Here is a 16,749-nt window from a genome sequence, read left to right as displayed (position 1 = left end):
ACCTGTGCCACTGAGGAATGCAGAAACAGCAGCCATATCAGATGGGGTGGTTTTTTTTTTTTTTTCCTACATTCTGACCACTCAAATAGACATTACATGGCAGACAGACATTATATTACAGGTTTCTTTATAGAGATTAAGTGAAAAGTTCACCTAAATATGTGCTGTCAACATTTATTTTATAGTAGTGTTTATTTAGAAATAAAAGGAGAAAAAGGAGATGTAAGCAGAGGAAAATATGAGAGTAATAGTGTTGTGCTAATACCAGTGGTATATACTTTAATATTATTATTCATCACAGATTATGTTTAATTACATATGTTTACAAAATAGTTATATCAGAAATTAATATCCTTGTTTCCAAAATCATGATTTTATCTCATTCAAATCACGAATAATCAAATTAAATAAGATTTATACTAATTAAAAAAAAAAAAAAAAAAAAAAAAAAGTGGTGTGAAGTTTCACATGTTCCCCCACTGTCCACATGGGTTTCCTCTGAGATCTGTGGTTTCCTCCCAGTGCCCAAAAACATGCTGGTAGGTGGGCTGGTGACTAAATTGCCCCTAGGTGTGAATAAGTGTGTAAATGTGTGTGCATGGTGTCCTGTGATGGAATGCCGTCTCATCCAAGGTGTATTCCCGCCTCACACCCAGTGTTCCTGCGTTAGACTCCGGATTCATTGCGAATAACCAGGATAAAGCCGTTACTAAATGAGAATAAATGAATGATTTATACAAAAGGCCAAAAAATGTTAAATTCAAATGGTCTTTTCCACTGTACATTCTTCTCAAAGGCTTCACCTAAACTGTAAAGGAGTTTAAAAAAAAAAAAAAGTATTAAACAGCAAATTCAACATAAATGCAGCAATATCATCAATGTTAAAAGTCTAGCAGATGTGCATAAACAGGTACCTTATTTTTAAGGAGACTGCCAGATTTCTGGAAAATGGAAGGTTTTTTAGATGGTGGGTTTTTAGGCGGCTCAAGTTTGGGTGGTTCAGGCAGCGGTGGCTCAGGCATCACTGGTGGTAAAACGCTGACAAACCCATCAAAATCCCTCTCTACGGTCTGATCAAGAGGAACTCCAGCCAACTCATAGTGCTTTTTCCTTAGCTCGCCCAGCCGCTGGCGTTCACTGGACAACTGATTCTCCAGCTCCAACACTTTCACCTACACAAATTTCATGTCCACATCATTGACATGTACAGTATAACTGAATATAATTGTACTGTTATGAATTTCAACAAAGCAAGCTCATGGAATGCAAAAGTCCAAAAGTAACTTTGAGTAAATTACCTGAGTTTCCATTTCCTCTGTCTTCAGCTTGATCAGAGACATGCCTGAGAAATCCATCGGATCTGTGGGGTGCCATTACATACAGTCAATCTAATGTTGCATCTAAATCAGTGCATATCAAGCATATATACTAAATGCTCCAGCATAATTAGAGAGTAATTAGATGCTAAGAAATTGACTTGACTTGTATTCACTTTTTCTTGCCCTTGACTACTGCAATATTTAATTCACTAGAGTGGCTAAAATGCCCGAGTTCTTACATTCAGCAGAAAGCTGGAGCATGCTACACTTTATTTTCAACACCATTACACTGCTTTCCTTTTAAAGCAGAATTTCAAAACTCTTTTTATTGTTTTTCCAACCTTTTAATTTTGATGGCTTGGCACCTGGGTACATCTCTGAAAGCTTGACAGTCTATGTTTCAAACTGACTTTTAAAATCATTAAATGCTGCCTTGTGGCCTTTTGTTTTTCATGCTGCAAAAATCTGTAACTCACCCTTATCTTCGATTTGCATCTGTCCAGCTTTTGTTGAAGTCACAACGACCGCTGCCATATCATTTACATGTCGTGAGGCTTGCAGCAGTGTATTAAGTTTCTTATTACTTCGATCTGCCTTTACCTGCAGTAATAGAGAGACCGTGTTCAAACTAATAGTGAAACCATGTTCCAACTGAAGTAAAGTATATCCGATGATATATTAGCTGTGTTTGAGCTGTAGCTCAAGAAATCCAATACTCCATGTAATGGGATTTTTCTTTCTTTTCTTTTCTTTTTTTACCTTAGAGGCGGCTACGAGCTGGGCAGTGCTGGCAGCAATCTCGTGGGAGCACACTATCAGTTCCTCATATTTGCCTCGGTCTGTCACTACTTTGTCAGCAGACTCACTAGGTAATGACAATATAGTTACACAGGTGTAATAATTTCTGACTTTTTTTTTAAAGAAAGGTAATGTTCCATTTCTAACAAAATGAATGGGAGTTGGCCTTAGCCGTGAGTCGAAGATCAGCTCGTCCATGGAGTGGGGCTTCATTCCCATGCTGCCAAAACAAATCTTTTGCATGTCGATCTGGCACAAACACGCTCATCTACCCAACACTAGTGAGTGAATACCTAAAATCAGGCCTCATAAATGTATAGTTTTGATGTCAGGTAGTGTGGGAGGATAACCACTAGGCAATAAATAAGAAACTGGAGAAAATAAGACTTCCCTGCTTTTTTGTGTCACATTTAAATACGTGCAAAGTGAAAACAAATACGTGAGAGAGACAACACAGGCTGTGTTATAAAACAGCCACAGACTTTCCGCCATTATGTTTTGTCAGGAGCACACGCAATGTTTTTGTTTACAAGAATATTCAAATTTGTGATTAATTTTTTACATCTAACAATTAAAAACAAATCAGTATTATCAAAAACAGGTTTGAGTGCACTTACACCATCTGTGTGGCTCCCCATCCTACAGCCTTGGAGGCAGAGATGAGCCCCTCAGTCCAGCAAGAATTCTTGGCATAGAAGTCTTTCACAGAGCCAGCTCCCTGTAAAGAACAGACTTTAGTGAGCAACTTCTACAAAATTCTTGTTGTATATTTTATCTATATCTAATTTTTTTTATAAACCTACCCGACCACTTTCCACAATGTCCTTCTGTAAATCTGTGGCCGCTGTGACCAACATGTGTATGGCCTGTAGGAAACATGCATTATGAGCTGAATTTTTCAGTTACCAATTCCTAATAAAAAAATGAAGACCTGGGTACTAATTCCTCTAAACCATTGTGCTAAATGAGGAAGAATGATAAACCCTGCAATACTGTGGCCCTGTTTTAGTGCATATGACTTACTTTCATCAGATCAGAGCAGGAACCAAGGATGCTGAGGGAACAATGTGGAAAATAACTGACTATTGGACTCATAAATAAAGCATTCAGATCATAATATAATGAAAAAGATTGATTTTTGCAGGATTAACTGATTGAATCCCAAACTAACCTTTGGTTAACTTCCAGTTTTAATCCTGATGTATCTCTTCTTGCTTGGCTCAATATTTCCTGTGAAACAAGAGAAAAATATAGCCATAGATAAATATAAATTATACTATAGCCATGGAAAATCATCGTTTATGGCTGTCATTCTTACAGTACTTTCTTATACTGGGACACTTCTAATGGAGCCGGCCAAAACATTTGACCTTTACACTCCCAGCTTATTATTAGTTATTCATATTAAATGCTATTATTTAATAATAGGAGGAGAAAAATTTACTGAAAATTAATTCTCTGTTTTCATCATTTATTTATGAGTAATCCTCCACTGATCTCTAGTACTGCTCTTACTTCCATCCTCAGAACAGCATCCTCAATAGCAGTGGACGTGGCAGCCATCTCTTTATCCACCATATCTGCCAGCTCTGCTTTCTGAATATCTGCGTCATTGCGTCGTAAATCCTGCAGAGAGCAGTCTCTGATTAGTCCAATTTAATACTGTTATTTGAATCAAAATAGACGCTAAAGATTCTTCACAAGACATTCTCAGCAAGGCATAAAAAGCAGGCAGTTACACCACATGGCATATCAATTACAGTCTGCCATTACAGCACATTACAGTCCTTATCTAGAAATGTACAGTACCGTCCAAAAGTCTTAGGCACCCTTTTTTTTTTTTTTTAGTACAAACTGTTATAGAGTTTTATTTTATGACTTCTACATTATTGATTCAGTACAAAAACATTTTAGGTTTCCAAACATTAGTTTTCCAGGACAAAATTAAATGTTACAGGAAAATGTTTGTATGTCAGTAAAGAAAGCAGCGTATTACATAAGAGACACTTTTCAGACAAAAAAAAACAGAATGAAGGCTGCTGGGTTTCGCTGCAAAAATAAGAAGAAAGTGTGACAGTGAAAGTGTCCAGAAGAACTGTGGCTGCTTCTGCCAGATGCTCAGTAACACTTACAGCTCACTTCCTTGTAAAACTGCACAGATTGTACCTGAGACTACTATTTTTTTTTTAAAGCGAAGGATCATCACACCAAATATTGACTTTGTTTCATTTATTACTGTTTACTGCTCTTTATAGTATTTTTTGAAGGCATCTTTGCTCTACAGCATTTCTTTGCATGTGCCTAAGACTTTTGCACAGTACTGTACGTTTTATAAGTAAACAGTCTCACGGATAAATTTGGAATCTTCTCCACATAGCATGGCTTTCTACTTCAGCAAAGATTAAATATTGTTTTGCTGTCCTCTTGGCAGTTCTCCATTAATCCATATATCCATAAACACACTCACAGTGGCTTGGTTGAGGATGCGCTGGACCGTATAGCGGATGGCGCTCGGGTCGGCTCTCTGCAGTGTGGCCTTCAGCTTGAGTTCTTTAAGGAACTGCAGACAGTGAGTGGCACAGTCTCTGCAGTTATCTGTCAGCCCTAAAAACGGGTGGAGGGAGAGAGATGTAAACGAAGGAACAGTCCTCTTCCTGGAATGTCACAAACTGTGATAATGCATCCTAAATCTAATCTAAAATTCCTGTATCTAATATTCAGAGGATTCTCATTCTAGACCTGTCACATATGCATGCACAACCCTTAGTGTGTCAACATAAAGGCCAATCAGAAAAGCATAGGCTAACTTAAGTTTCAAAGTTATGTCAGTATTCATGTGGGGAAAGTTATCCGTATTCAGAATTGGGATGATTATTTTTCTCGGGTTTCAGACTCTTAAAATTACCTGTGTGTAGTTCACACGTTTGAGTTGGGTTTCTCAGTAGTGTTTACACCACCGCCTTTAAACAAAAGCACTTGCCTTTAAACATGAAAGAAAGGATAGAAAAATAATATTGGCCTTGAATGGTATCCCACAGGTTTTTTTGAGTGTATTTACAATGATCAAAATATCATTTTGTCATCTCGGAGAGAAGCCTCTGGCTTGCTCATTAGTGATCTAAATATAAATCTACATCTGGATTTCTTTACAGCTGCTTTGGGACATTGTCTGTCGTTACACCCAAATAGTGAGTTATTTGATCCTCGCTACATGTGCACAATTCAAAAATGAATACGGACCAAAATGAATAAAGTCCACAGAAAAAGGGTATACCCTCATATATATGGTTACCGTCCAAGCTTCTAGCTGCATCACCCACCCCTAATGTCTCATGAGTTTCATGTTTTATGGACTTCATTTATGATTGTGTGTTCTTACTGTCAGCTTGGTCAGTGGGTGCAGAGTGGGACGCAGCAGATCCATTAACAATAGTGTCTGCTGCAAGGTGGGAAAACTGAGTCACAGATCTCAACAGCCCACTGGCATCTGGAAAGAAGAGATACTCACGCTACTGAATCTTTTACTGAATTTTCTGTAAAAAGAGCCATGTTCTAACAGATGAAATCTCACCATCCAGATTTCTCAAATACCCAGCATGACTTTGCTGCATCTTGTCAATGGACACCAGAGTGGTCTCAGCCCGATTGATCAAATACTCTGGTATCACAAGATGAATTCAAGTTAGGAAAGAACATCTAGTTTTGTATAGTTTAATACTGATGCTTGCTCAAGGGGCTTACCAGGAGTGCAAACACAGCGCACGTGCATGGGGTCGTCCACTTTGGCCAGAGCGTCTAGTATGATGCCCTCTGCCTCCACCACAGCACACTGCAATAAGCAAAACTGCTCCTCCTGCAGCTTCTGCTGGAGCTCCGACTCCCGGCTCAACTGAACACACACACATACACCAGTCAAATCTCCTGATGAAGCATTTGCCATACATCTCAAAAAAAAAAAAAAGTCTGATCAATGTGTAATGCAAGACAGACAGAAAGGCCATGGACATTTTTTATTCACTTGCCTGACATGTGAATTGCAATTGCACTGAAAACAAGCTATTCATTTTCACTAACTGACCCCCACTACTCATGTCTTATAGGATCCAGCTGGAGGAAATGAGCTAAACCCATGCCAATACTATGAATGACAGGTTATCATTCAAATTATGCTTATTTTTATACGTAGATCTAAGATCTATTTTAATTAACCTCTTACTCCACCTGCACAATAAAAAGAGCACTTTTTTTTTTTTTTTTTTACATAACATCGTTCAGTAATCCATAGATGCTTAACCTTGGCCTGTAGTTGGCTCTGTAAGGAACTCATCTCTCTCTGGGTCCTCTCTCTCTCCTGCTGCAGCGTGGTCTGGTGCAGCTGAGCGGCCTGGCGCAGGTTAGCGAGCTCAGCCTCCTGCTCTTTCAGAGAACGCATCAGTGTTTCCTTTTGAGCCTGCAGCCCCACCAACATACTGCTCATCTCATGTCCTGCCTATAACCCACGAAACAAACAAACAAAAAAAAAAAACCAGTACATTATCCTTATTAAACAAGATAATTATCAAATATATCAATTAGAAAAAATTAGGTCATCCCATACCTATACACCTACAGTACGATGAAGTAGCTTTATTCACCATGTGTTCAGTGTGTGTGTATGTTTCAGAGTATATAAGCTTTCAGATTATTGTACACAGTAAAATCCAGACAAACTAAACAATGCTAACATTTAGGATTATTTAAATGAGATCAGACAGACTTCTCGAAAACCTCACACATGAACACCTCTCCTTTAATTACTAAGCTACAAATAAGCCAAATTTTTAATTATGTATAAGGTTATACAGTACATTGCACCCTGTAGGTCAAGGTTTAAAGGTTTAAATGTATCATTGTTCTAACGGTGTGTGTGTGTGTGTGTGTGTGTAACTAAAGTTAATTAGGAGAAATCCAGCTACCGTCTCCTTGCTGTGAAGAGCACTTTGAGCACTTGTCACTTCTGCTCTCCTCTCCGCTAACTCTCGTTTCAGCTGAGCGATTTCCAGCTGCTGCTCCTGCTCCCGCTGTAGCTGTCGGTACATGAATAAATACACAAATACATCACAAACTTCATCACGCTGTCCTGCACAGCCAGTGAGAGCTCACACATTTATACCATACCAGAACAACGGTGTTTGCTTGTATATTTAGAATGAGTGGAGTAATGCACATGATTAAATACATTCATATCCGAGGGGTTTTTCATACAGAAGGGTAATCTGGGCTTTTTCCTATAATACCTTAAGCGTTGGCTAAATTACTGAGGAATCTACTATTGCTAAAAACATAAATTATTTAGAAATCCTTTAGTCTCTAATCTAGGATAATCTAAAATAATTACTTTTTTAGTACTTATGATCTAGCTTTATTTGGTTTATTAATGTCTATATCTATGTAGAATAATATATATATATATATTTTTTTTTTAAGTATGACAGAGAGGGAAATACAGTATACAGTTAAGTGCAAAATTCTGCACTATGAGGCAAATCAACCTTTATCATGACCCTCTCACTCTCGGGCCTGATTTTAAAAAGTCAGTGTATCTGGATATAACTGAGAAACCACAAAGCCCTGCTTCATGATGACTGGGCAGCATGGAACTGATCTTATTTGATTAGTTAGTGCATTATATCAGTTTGTAATTTCAAGACTCACTTTTTCCTGTAGTTGGCGCTTCAGGGAGTCAATCTCTCTCTGGTATTTGTCTCTCTCCTGCTGCAGCGTGGTCTGGTGCAGCTGAGCGGCCTGGCGCAGGTTAGCAAGCTCAGCCTCCTGCTCTTTCAGAGAACGCATCAGTATTTCCTTCTCAGCCTGAAGCCCCACCAACACACTGCTCAGCTGATCTCCTGCCTAGAACACACATACATGAATTCACCAAAAAAAAACAAAAAAAAACAAACCCAGACAAAATCTGAGATACTGCAGTTTAGAATAAAGAGGAATTAATGTGTGATATAAGGAAATACCCACCGTCTCTTTACTCTGTAGTGCACTCTGCACACTTAGTGCCTCTGCTCTTTTCAACTCCAGCTCTCTCTTCAGTTTATCCAACTCCATCTGCTGCTCCTGTTCTCGACTCACCTGTAGAGAGACATGCTCATTCACTTTTCCTTCTTAATAAATCATTTGGTTTATTCTTGGTGGCCTGGTCTTTAAGACTATATTAGTTGGTTGGTGCCTTCCTTTCCTTTCCAAAAACAGTGGTATTAACATGTCCACAGACCTGTTGTGCAAAGGCAGATGCTTATTTGTAATATATGAAATATAACGTTACTCTAAGAACTATTTCTATACAGTAAAGAGATTGTTTGTCATCAGGGATATTTTGGGGTCTAATTAACATTTTGTTAAAATCTACATTATGCAACTAACATTTATAAATAAAAGATTAAAGCCATCATCTTAAACTGTATTACAATTTAAAGGGACATGCATGTGGAACTTTTAGGGCAGGAGCATTTTTATAACTTTGACAGCACATGGAAGCAGCATTATATCTTGTTATATCTGTACTTTGCCAGACTGTGACATTCAATACCTATGGTATATTTCAGTGCTTCACTCACTTTTCCCTGTAGTTGGCTCTTCAGGGAGTCAATCTCTCTTTGGGTATTGTCTCGCTCCTGGTGCAGCGTGGTCTGGTGCAGCTGAGTGCTCTGGCGCAGGTTAGCAAGCTCAGCCTCCTGCTCTTTCAGAGAGCGCATCAATGTTTCCTTCTCAGCCTGAAGCCCTACCAACACACTGCTCAGCTGATCTCCTGCCTAGAACACACACACACACACACACAGAGACAAGATTATGAAATTCTGGAGCAAAGAACAAATATAGAGTAAGAATGCATATCTACAGGAACATTGAGACCTACCTTTTCTTTGCTCTGGAGTGCACTCTGAACATTTACTATTTCAGCTTTTCCAGTCTGCAGCTCTTGCCTCAGTTGGATGATTTCTGCCTTCTGTGCTTCAAGCTAAACATCATAGTTATGATGTTCATAACATCATAAAGTTGCTTAAATATCATATATTAGTAAGGCACCAATCTATAATTAATAATAAATTAACTATGATTTTGTGAGAATGGCCACAAATCATAATTTTTAAGTTCCATTATTGAATAATGGAAATAATGGATTTGAACACTGTATTAGTAAATAATATAAATGGCATAAGATAAACTGTCAACTGTGAAATGCCAGAAAAAAATGCACTGACTGCATGTTGTGGATTAAATTTCAAATAGAAATCTTTCAGTGCTGTTATAATACAACACCTGCGTTGTATGGAAAAGCTAGCTAACCGCAAGTTCAACCTTGGTACTGTTCTCCTGTTTGAGCTGCTCCAGGTCTTCTGCAATCTGCTGCTTGACCTTGACCAGCTCCTCCTGAGCTTGCCGAGTGCTGGTCAGCTGCTTCACCATGTCTGCATTCTGACACACAAACCAAAGTGTTACACACAGGGTGAGTACTGGCTGCAATTCAGTTTCTATAAAGTGGTTCCTGATGTAAGATTGAGCACCTTTCTCATGAGATCAGCATGCCTGGTGACCAGCTCTGCGTGCTTTTCTTTAAGCCGTGTGAAATGCATCTGGGCAGTTTGAACTCGGCCTACAACGCAGATGTAATTTTTAGTGTTTGATTGGTCTATTACTGAATGACAGAAACTATTCTGCAGGTTAAAGTAGTAAAGAGGTGAACTCAAGTACACAGTCACACTCACAACAAAGTGACATATTTATGCTGAGATATTCTTTTTCAACAGGCGTATTTCTAATACTTGTAATAATTATTTTCCTAGCAAAGTTGACACAAATATGACAACTATTAAAAGTGAGCGGACTGCTTATAAAAATCACTTGTAAGTGTGAATGCAGGATTAAATTCAGAAGTGGCACAAAGACCTCCAATTAGTTCAACCAGACCTGTTCAGGTACAGTTATGCGTAAAATAGGCTATCCTCTATGAGATGCTGAAAGGAGTACGAGTGTGTAGAAAAGATGACTCACTGTCGTCTACAGAGGCATGCATACTCGCAGCGACTGCCGTCTGTGTCCTTAATGCCTCCACCTCCATGCGCAGCTGCTCGTTCTCCACCATAGCCATCTGCTTGTGAGTGCGTTGGTCTTCTAGCTCCGCCTCCAACTTATTCACTTGGTCCTTCAGGTGGATGACGGCACGCTGGGCCTGCAAGCAGCAGTGAATAAACTAATTCAATACCAACCTTTATGTATTCACTCACTAGCAAGCTCCTGTGCACTTTATTCTGTGCTTGGCTTCGTGTTTATTCTGTACTTTAGTTTATTTTACCTCTGCTTTGAACATCTGCACCTCAGGTCTCATTGCTTCAAGCTCCTTCCTCAGAGAGTCGACCTCTTTCTCCCTGAGGACATACAGAGAATCATAATGGACTTAGACTGAAAAGGAAGTAAATCATCTCCTGGATAATGACAATACTTGCATAATGAAGGTTCATTACCTTTGGACAGGTACGTCATTTGTTGGGTCATACTGGTTGAAAGAATAGAACTGTTCAGAGAAATGTGAAATATGGAGTTATTCACTGTCATGGAATATTACATTCAAAAACAGGTATGACAAATTAGCATACCATTGGGTATCCTTCACCAGCTTCCACCTGAGTCTCTGTATCATCATCTTCAGGAAGCTGATTATGAACCACCACTGGCTTGACATAATCAGCCAACGAAGCTGCACGCAGGAAGTTTGGAGGGGACTGGACATATAAAATTATGTGCATTAACTCATATTGTTGTACATTGAACAGCAGGCTACAAAGGTCTGAGTCCACTATTTACACCACAGTGCTGTTAAATTCTCAAATCTGATTTTGAGAAGGTTCAGAAGGTGCTGATTCATTTTCCAAATAATCCACAAAGCCTAAGACTAATAATAAACAGATTATAAAATGTGCAGTCAATTAACTTTCAGTAATGAGATGTTTAGTTAATATTCATAGAAAGAGTCTTCAGTGTCAAATTTTTGTAACAGTCAGTAAGTTTTCCATCAAGAAAGAGTCTTCAGGACAAAGAACTTTGCACTTTCCAGTTTCTTGGTAACATGACAAGCTGGGTTTTTCTTTCTTATTATTTTCAAAAGAGAAAAAAGGAAGTGAGTGAGAGTATGAGTGTTTATAACTGCTATAGTAAGTGACATCAGGTACATCCTGGATGTTAAACAACATTAAGTGTCACTATAAACTGATTCAAAAGTATATTGGCACATTAGAGGAATACAGCACTTCAGGACATGCTGTCACAGGAAAATAATCAACTTCGTGGTGGTGAGGAATCATCACATCACCCTGTGTTTTCCCACAACAGGACAGTTGCTAACACATGCTCCTAAGGCACACTGTTATTATCTCTTAATGATCAAAATCAGATTTTGAATAACTATTTTATAATTTTTTATATAAAATATTATGTTTTTTGAATAAATAATATAAATAGAATCATAAATAAATATCATTATAAATAAATAAATTTGAATAACATTTTTTGATATAAGCAAAGAATTATTGATCTTGGAGAGAAATAACTTGTTTTTCATAAAGTGAATTCACTACTGTATTTTTAGACTTTTGGACTTTACTCAATCTACTTTCAGCTCATGTGGACTCTACTGACTTTACCGTACTTTTAGCTCACGCACAAATTTCTGACATAATTCTTTATGGAATCTTACATCAGGAAAATCAGGGATCTGTATGATGGTTTTAAAGAACTCCATGCTCCTGGCTTTCTCAAAGAACTGGGAAAGACTAAGGAAAAAAAAAAAAGACAGGCAAATGCCACATTAATATCAACAAACTTCAAATCATACAAGAACAGGGCTAGATGAGAGTGAAAATAGTGCTTACCTGTTGAACTGATCACGGAATCGCTCACGATGGCCCAACAGAGCATCCATGGGTATTCCTTTAATACCCAAAACACATATTCAGTAAAGATAAATTCCACTGAAAATGTTCTTTTATTAAGACACTGGATTAGGGGTATAATCTTGAAAACAGGATGCTAAACGGCAGAGAGTAAACCAGTGCTTTGCATAAGTATTCATCCCCCTTTTTCCCCCACATTTTGTAGTGTTACAAAAAGTGGCATCTTCTACTTGCTGTAAAAATAAATGGGTTGACCACTTGTAGAAAACAAAGTCAACTTACGGCTGTGTAGCTTGAACAGGAGCTTGACAAGGAAGTGATAGAGAGGGCTACAGTCTTGGATAAGTGGGACCAAGGGAGCTAGGCGGCACTGACCCACAGCAGTCGTTGAGCTCGTATTGTTGGACTCAAGTTGTCTGAAAACTGCACAGAAAGATAAAAACAGCCCATAATAAATATCCTGCTGGCAACTGGGTTGCTGTCATCCATTAAAAAAACTAGCTAATGACAGCATGTTGACTGTATAGAGAGGCCAGATTAGATTACTTTACCTGTTTCCTGTAATAAAAGTGCAGCATCCATATAGTCTAGCACCTCACCAGTGGTTTCAAACCTGAACACAACAGACATGCACTTTCCTTCAAAGCTCTTTTGCTGGGAAAATTCTTATATAAAGTACATCAGAACTGGATAAAAATACTTACACTTCATTTATATCAACTGCAATAGCCCTCTCAAGGACCTCGTCAGGAACTTCAAGATTTGGTGGAATCACTTTGTGCTGTTAAGGAAATATGAACAATTTCTAAAGCAAATTTATTAAAAGGCTACTATATTTGTGGCTACTTTAGTGTGTAAGGGAGCTATCATTAAATCCAGAAGTCCAATTTTCAGGTCAGCTTCCAGAATAAAAGTAAAAACAGGCACAACTTCACAACAATATCAAAATGTACTAAGGGCAAGCAATAATTTTTCCATTTAGAACAATTACGTTATGGGTGCATTCATTGTTTTTTTTTTAAAGAGAGAGGTATGCTTGTTCTATAGTAGATTAACTCACCTTACAATGGAAGTCAATTTTGATGCACAGGAACTTCGCATACAGAGCAACAATATGCCCATATCGATCATGGAGGGTTCCCTACACAATGCAGGACAAAATTTCAGCTTCAAGTTTAATCTGCCTATGATGTGCTTAAATATCAAACACCAATAAATAAAATCAGACAATACTAAACACTAAAAAATCTAGGAAAATCGAAATCACAGTAAAGGTTGTTCAGTTAGCTGGTATTAGTTTTTAATTCACCTACCCATAAAGATCCCATTTGCTTAATATTTGGGACATGTCCTTTGCTATCTCGCAGGGTCTGAAAGTTGTGCCAAAAGAAATGTGATTATGACAAGGCCATGACTTCACATCCAACCATAGCAAATTGCACAGTTAAAACTGTTTATAACCTAAGACTGTTCAATGGCTGACTCTGAAATGGCACTATTACAGATGTAGTGCACGACATTTAGTGTAAAAGTCAGTAGTACACTAGGGAAAGATTCAGCCATTTTATGCACCTCTAGTAGGTGTACATTAGTATGAAAATCTCAGTATATCACAGAATACCATTACAGAACAACTACAGAATATCACAGAATAACACTGCAGCACCTGTGCAGGTACTAAATTACTTTAAATGGATCACATTTAATCTTCCACAGTTTATCCGAACAAGGTAGTCATACATATTTGGTTGTTTTGCTGTCTTGATATTTGTGCTCTTTAAAAACAAACCAAGCTGCTTTGTTTTAAAAACCTTGAAGCATACTGTATTTCCATACAGTGCTACACATCTGATACATCAGATTTTCTCATCTCAGAACAGAGTCATACCTGTATATTGTCACACACCCATCTCTGGTATGTTTAAAATCTGGTGTCATGTGTTGGATAAGTTAGAACGACTCACATTAGGATGGCCATCACGTAGGAGTTTATGCACCATATGGCAGAACTTCCAGCTGAGGATGGCGTTGCTGGCCAGTGGCAAATTCACAGCATGGGACCAGAAAGTAACGGCTCCACTTTCCGAATGCGTACCTAACAGGATATCTGTAGTAATGTTAAGGAATGGCCACGCTGACAACTGTTCCAATATCATCTGTTTATACAGGTTTCTCTAAACTCAATCCAGCCACACTCAGATCCTCCAACACCAAGCTTCTCACCATGTCCTGTACCATAAACCCTAACCAAGCCACACTATTAGGTTACCTAACACTAATCACCATCCCTGATATCCTGAAGAGAAACCACTAACCAACCCCAGTGGATCTTAGCTCTCAGGTCCTCTTGCATTGGTTTGTACACCATCCCTTATACCCTGACCTCCAACCCACCTGCATTTCCATGTTCTAGCATTCAACCACTTAAAAACTCAGGTCCTCTGACAGTTGGTTCCACTCCATCCCTTATACCCTAACCCCTAAGCTAACCATAGTAATCAGGTCTGTTAACAATGGTTTGTCCAGTGACTCAGTTTTCCTCCATGGGTGGTAGATTACAGTGCCTTACATAAGTATTCACCCTGAGAACACCACCCACACAGTGAAGCATGGTAGTGGTAGCATCATGTTGGGGTAAAGACTGGGAAACTGGTCAGGGTTGAGGGCAAGATCGATGTAGCCAAATTCAGGGGAATCCTAGAAGAAAACCTGCTCCAGTCTGCAAGACATTTGAGGCTAGGGCAGAGATTCACTTTCCAACAGACCCTAAGCATACTGCCAAAGCTACACTAAAGTGGTTAAAAAATAAATAAATTAAAAAAAAATCAACAACCTCAAAGGCTCAGTCAAAGCCCAGACTTCAATCCGTTTGTGAATCTAACAATGGGCTTATTCTTGCTATTAAAAGAAAAAATATATAGCACTGCACAAAAGTCTTAGGCCCCCTTATTATTTTCAGTACAAATTTTGTTATAGATGTTTATTTGATGACTTCTGCATTATTGAGTCTGTACAAAAACATTTTATACTATATTTCCAAACATTACTTTTGTAATAAAAAATTAAATGTGACAGAAAAATGTTTGTATGTCAGTAAAGAAAGAAACATATTATGTAACAGACCACTTTTCAGACCAAAACGTAATGAAGGCTGCCGGATTTTGCACGCAAAAAAAAAAAGCAAGTGCACAGAGCATGTCTTTAAAAGCAAGTCTGTTTAAAAAGAGACTCCAGACAAACTGTGGCAGATTCTCCAAGATGCAAAATAAAACTTCCAGCCAATTTCCTTAGAAAACTGCACAGTGATTAATGATGCCATTAAAAAAAAAAAAAAAAAAAAAAAAAAGCAAAGGGTTGTGCCACCAAATACTGACTTTAGTTTACAACTCTTAATATTATTTTTATGTAAAAATGTTTCTTTTTTTTTTTTTTTTTAATCATCTCTGCTTTACAGCATTTCTTTGCATGTGCCTAAGGCTTTTGCACAGCATTGTACATAATTACTTCCCTGACTTACACCACAAGAGAATATTAAAGAGAATGGAAAACACTTAAGGCTCTGAAAGATACTGCGGCCATATTTCGCCTTTATTGGAGCCTCAGTGGAGGTTATGCACTTTGAAATGCTCTGCAGCTGTGAAGGAGAAGATAGCATTAGAATGATTTTAAATTAAATAATATACAGTAGCTAATACATAGTGAAAGGACTGCATATTTACCTGTTGTTTGACGAATTGTTCTTTTTCTGCTGCCAGAGCCTTTTCAGATTTGTCCTTTTTTTCACTTTTATCTTTTGACATTTTTCAGTCCTGTTGGCTTTACAACAAAATTGATTGGTCAGAAACTAAAGCTGACACTAACTGTGATTCTGGCTCTATCCTGAATAGCCCACTGCTGGACATGTATTGTACTACATATGGAGTAAAAACCGCTGTTTCGTATCATGTAGTGCACCTACGTAGGAAGTAGGAAGCCTTTTTGGTATTCAGGCACCAGGTTTTCAGCCACCTTTAGTATGTATAAGATTTAATCTTTTGCAACGATGACTCGAGTGACATGTCTATTTTAACATAGTACTTTTCCAAGTTACTTAATTGTTCTTCAATCAAATGCTCAAATTTGTCTCCTTCATTATACAGTGGCAACTATTTTACATTGTTCCCCAAAATGACTTATTTAAGCAAAATAAATTAAATACTTTAAAATTATTGAAGTCGTACATTTTTCAGCCATAATTTTTTTTTAAATATAAAATCATGGATGAAGTTATATTAGGGTTAGGAAATTCTCATCAACTCTAAACAAAAGGAGTCCAAGACTTGTCTAAATAAAGAACATATTAATACTATTTCAAACTTAATGTATGTACAAAATTATGAAAAATACCTATGCTGTTGTTCCCAAATCCCTGAGAGAGTTCTGTAAATGCAGATGTTTTAAAATATCCAAAGAGCTTGATTTAAATAATGAAAGATGACATCCACATCACACAGGCACAAAGTCTTCAAGTGAAAAGCACTGAACTGTTCCTCCAGTTCCAAAAAAAAGACTCAAACCCACACAGGAGATTTCACCCTTTTAAAAACAGGTCTGATGACAACGAAACAGGAATGACGAAACAAGGAGCACCATTCACGCCATCTTGTAGGACAGGTTTAACAGTTTAAAAATGGGTACCTGACAGGTTTGACACTTTA

At 38.0% G+C, this 16,749-nt stretch overlaps 1 protein-coding gene across 1 annotated transcript; it reads right to left on the bottom strand.

Moving 5' to 3' along the window:
• Nucleotides 1-262: 262 nt before the first annotated feature.
• Nucleotides 263-16,579, bottom strand: LOC113544842 (huntingtin-interacting protein 1-related protein). Its single transcript, XM_026943862.3, has 37 exons — nucleotides 16,439-16,579; nucleotides 15,772-15,868; nucleotides 15,623-15,686; nucleotides 14,017-14,159; nucleotides 13,366-13,422; nucleotides 13,113-13,193; nucleotides 12,757-12,833; nucleotides 12,604-12,665; nucleotides 12,335-12,475; nucleotides 12,032-12,089; nucleotides 11,857-11,932; nucleotides 10,760-10,885; nucleotides 10,628-10,677; nucleotides 10,459-10,531; nucleotides 10,158-10,335; nucleotides 9,671-9,759; nucleotides 9,465-9,581; nucleotides 9,022-9,123; nucleotides 8,723-8,917; nucleotides 8,127-8,237; nucleotides 7,812-8,006; nucleotides 7,073-7,183; nucleotides 6,412-6,606; nucleotides 5,859-6,006; nucleotides 5,689-5,775; nucleotides 5,497-5,604; nucleotides 4,585-4,721; nucleotides 3,633-3,743; nucleotides 3,289-3,347; nucleotides 3,141-3,171; nucleotides 2,921-2,983; nucleotides 2,735-2,835; nucleotides 2,079-2,184; nucleotides 1,796-1,919; nucleotides 1,299-1,360; nucleotides 915-1,172; nucleotides 263-808 (listed from the first exon to the last, which is right to left on the bottom strand). Exons 2-37 carry the CDS (start codon nucleotides 15,850-15,852, stop codon nucleotides 800-802), a joined length of 3,786 nt encoding a protein of 1,261 aa, XP_026799663.3. The 5' UTR covers nucleotides 15,853-15,868; nucleotides 16,439-16,579; the 3' UTR covers nucleotides 263-799.
• Between the last annotated feature and the right edge of the window lie 170 nt (nucleotides 16,580-16,749).

The sequence above is a fragment of the Pangasianodon hypophthalmus genome, chromosome 17, assembly GCF_027358585.1.
Source record: "Pangasianodon hypophthalmus isolate fPanHyp1 chromosome 17, fPanHyp1.pri, whole genome shotgun sequence".
In the NCBI taxonomy this organism is placed as follows: Eukaryota; Metazoa; Chordata; class Actinopteri; order Siluriformes; family Pangasiidae; genus Pangasianodon; species Pangasianodon hypophthalmus.
The sequence above is the reverse complement of the archived record's forward strand: the minus strand, read 5'-3'. Positions and strand labels throughout refer to the sequence as shown.

Excerpts from the sequence above, each read along its gene's own strand:
- LOC113544842 (XM_026943862.3), bottom strand. The coding sequence starts at position 15,852 with ATGTCAAAAGATAAAAGTGAAAAAAAGGACAAATCTGAAAAGGCTCTG. Across the intron at positions 4,722-5,496 it reads ACCCACTGACCAAGCTGACA|GGCTGACAGATAACTGCAGA; the intron begins GTAAGAACACAC and ends ACCCGTTTTTAG. Across the intron at positions 2,185-2,734 it reads TGGGGAGCCACACAGATGGT|TGAGTCTGCTGACAAAGTAG; the intron begins GTAAGTGCACTC and ends GTCATTACCTAG.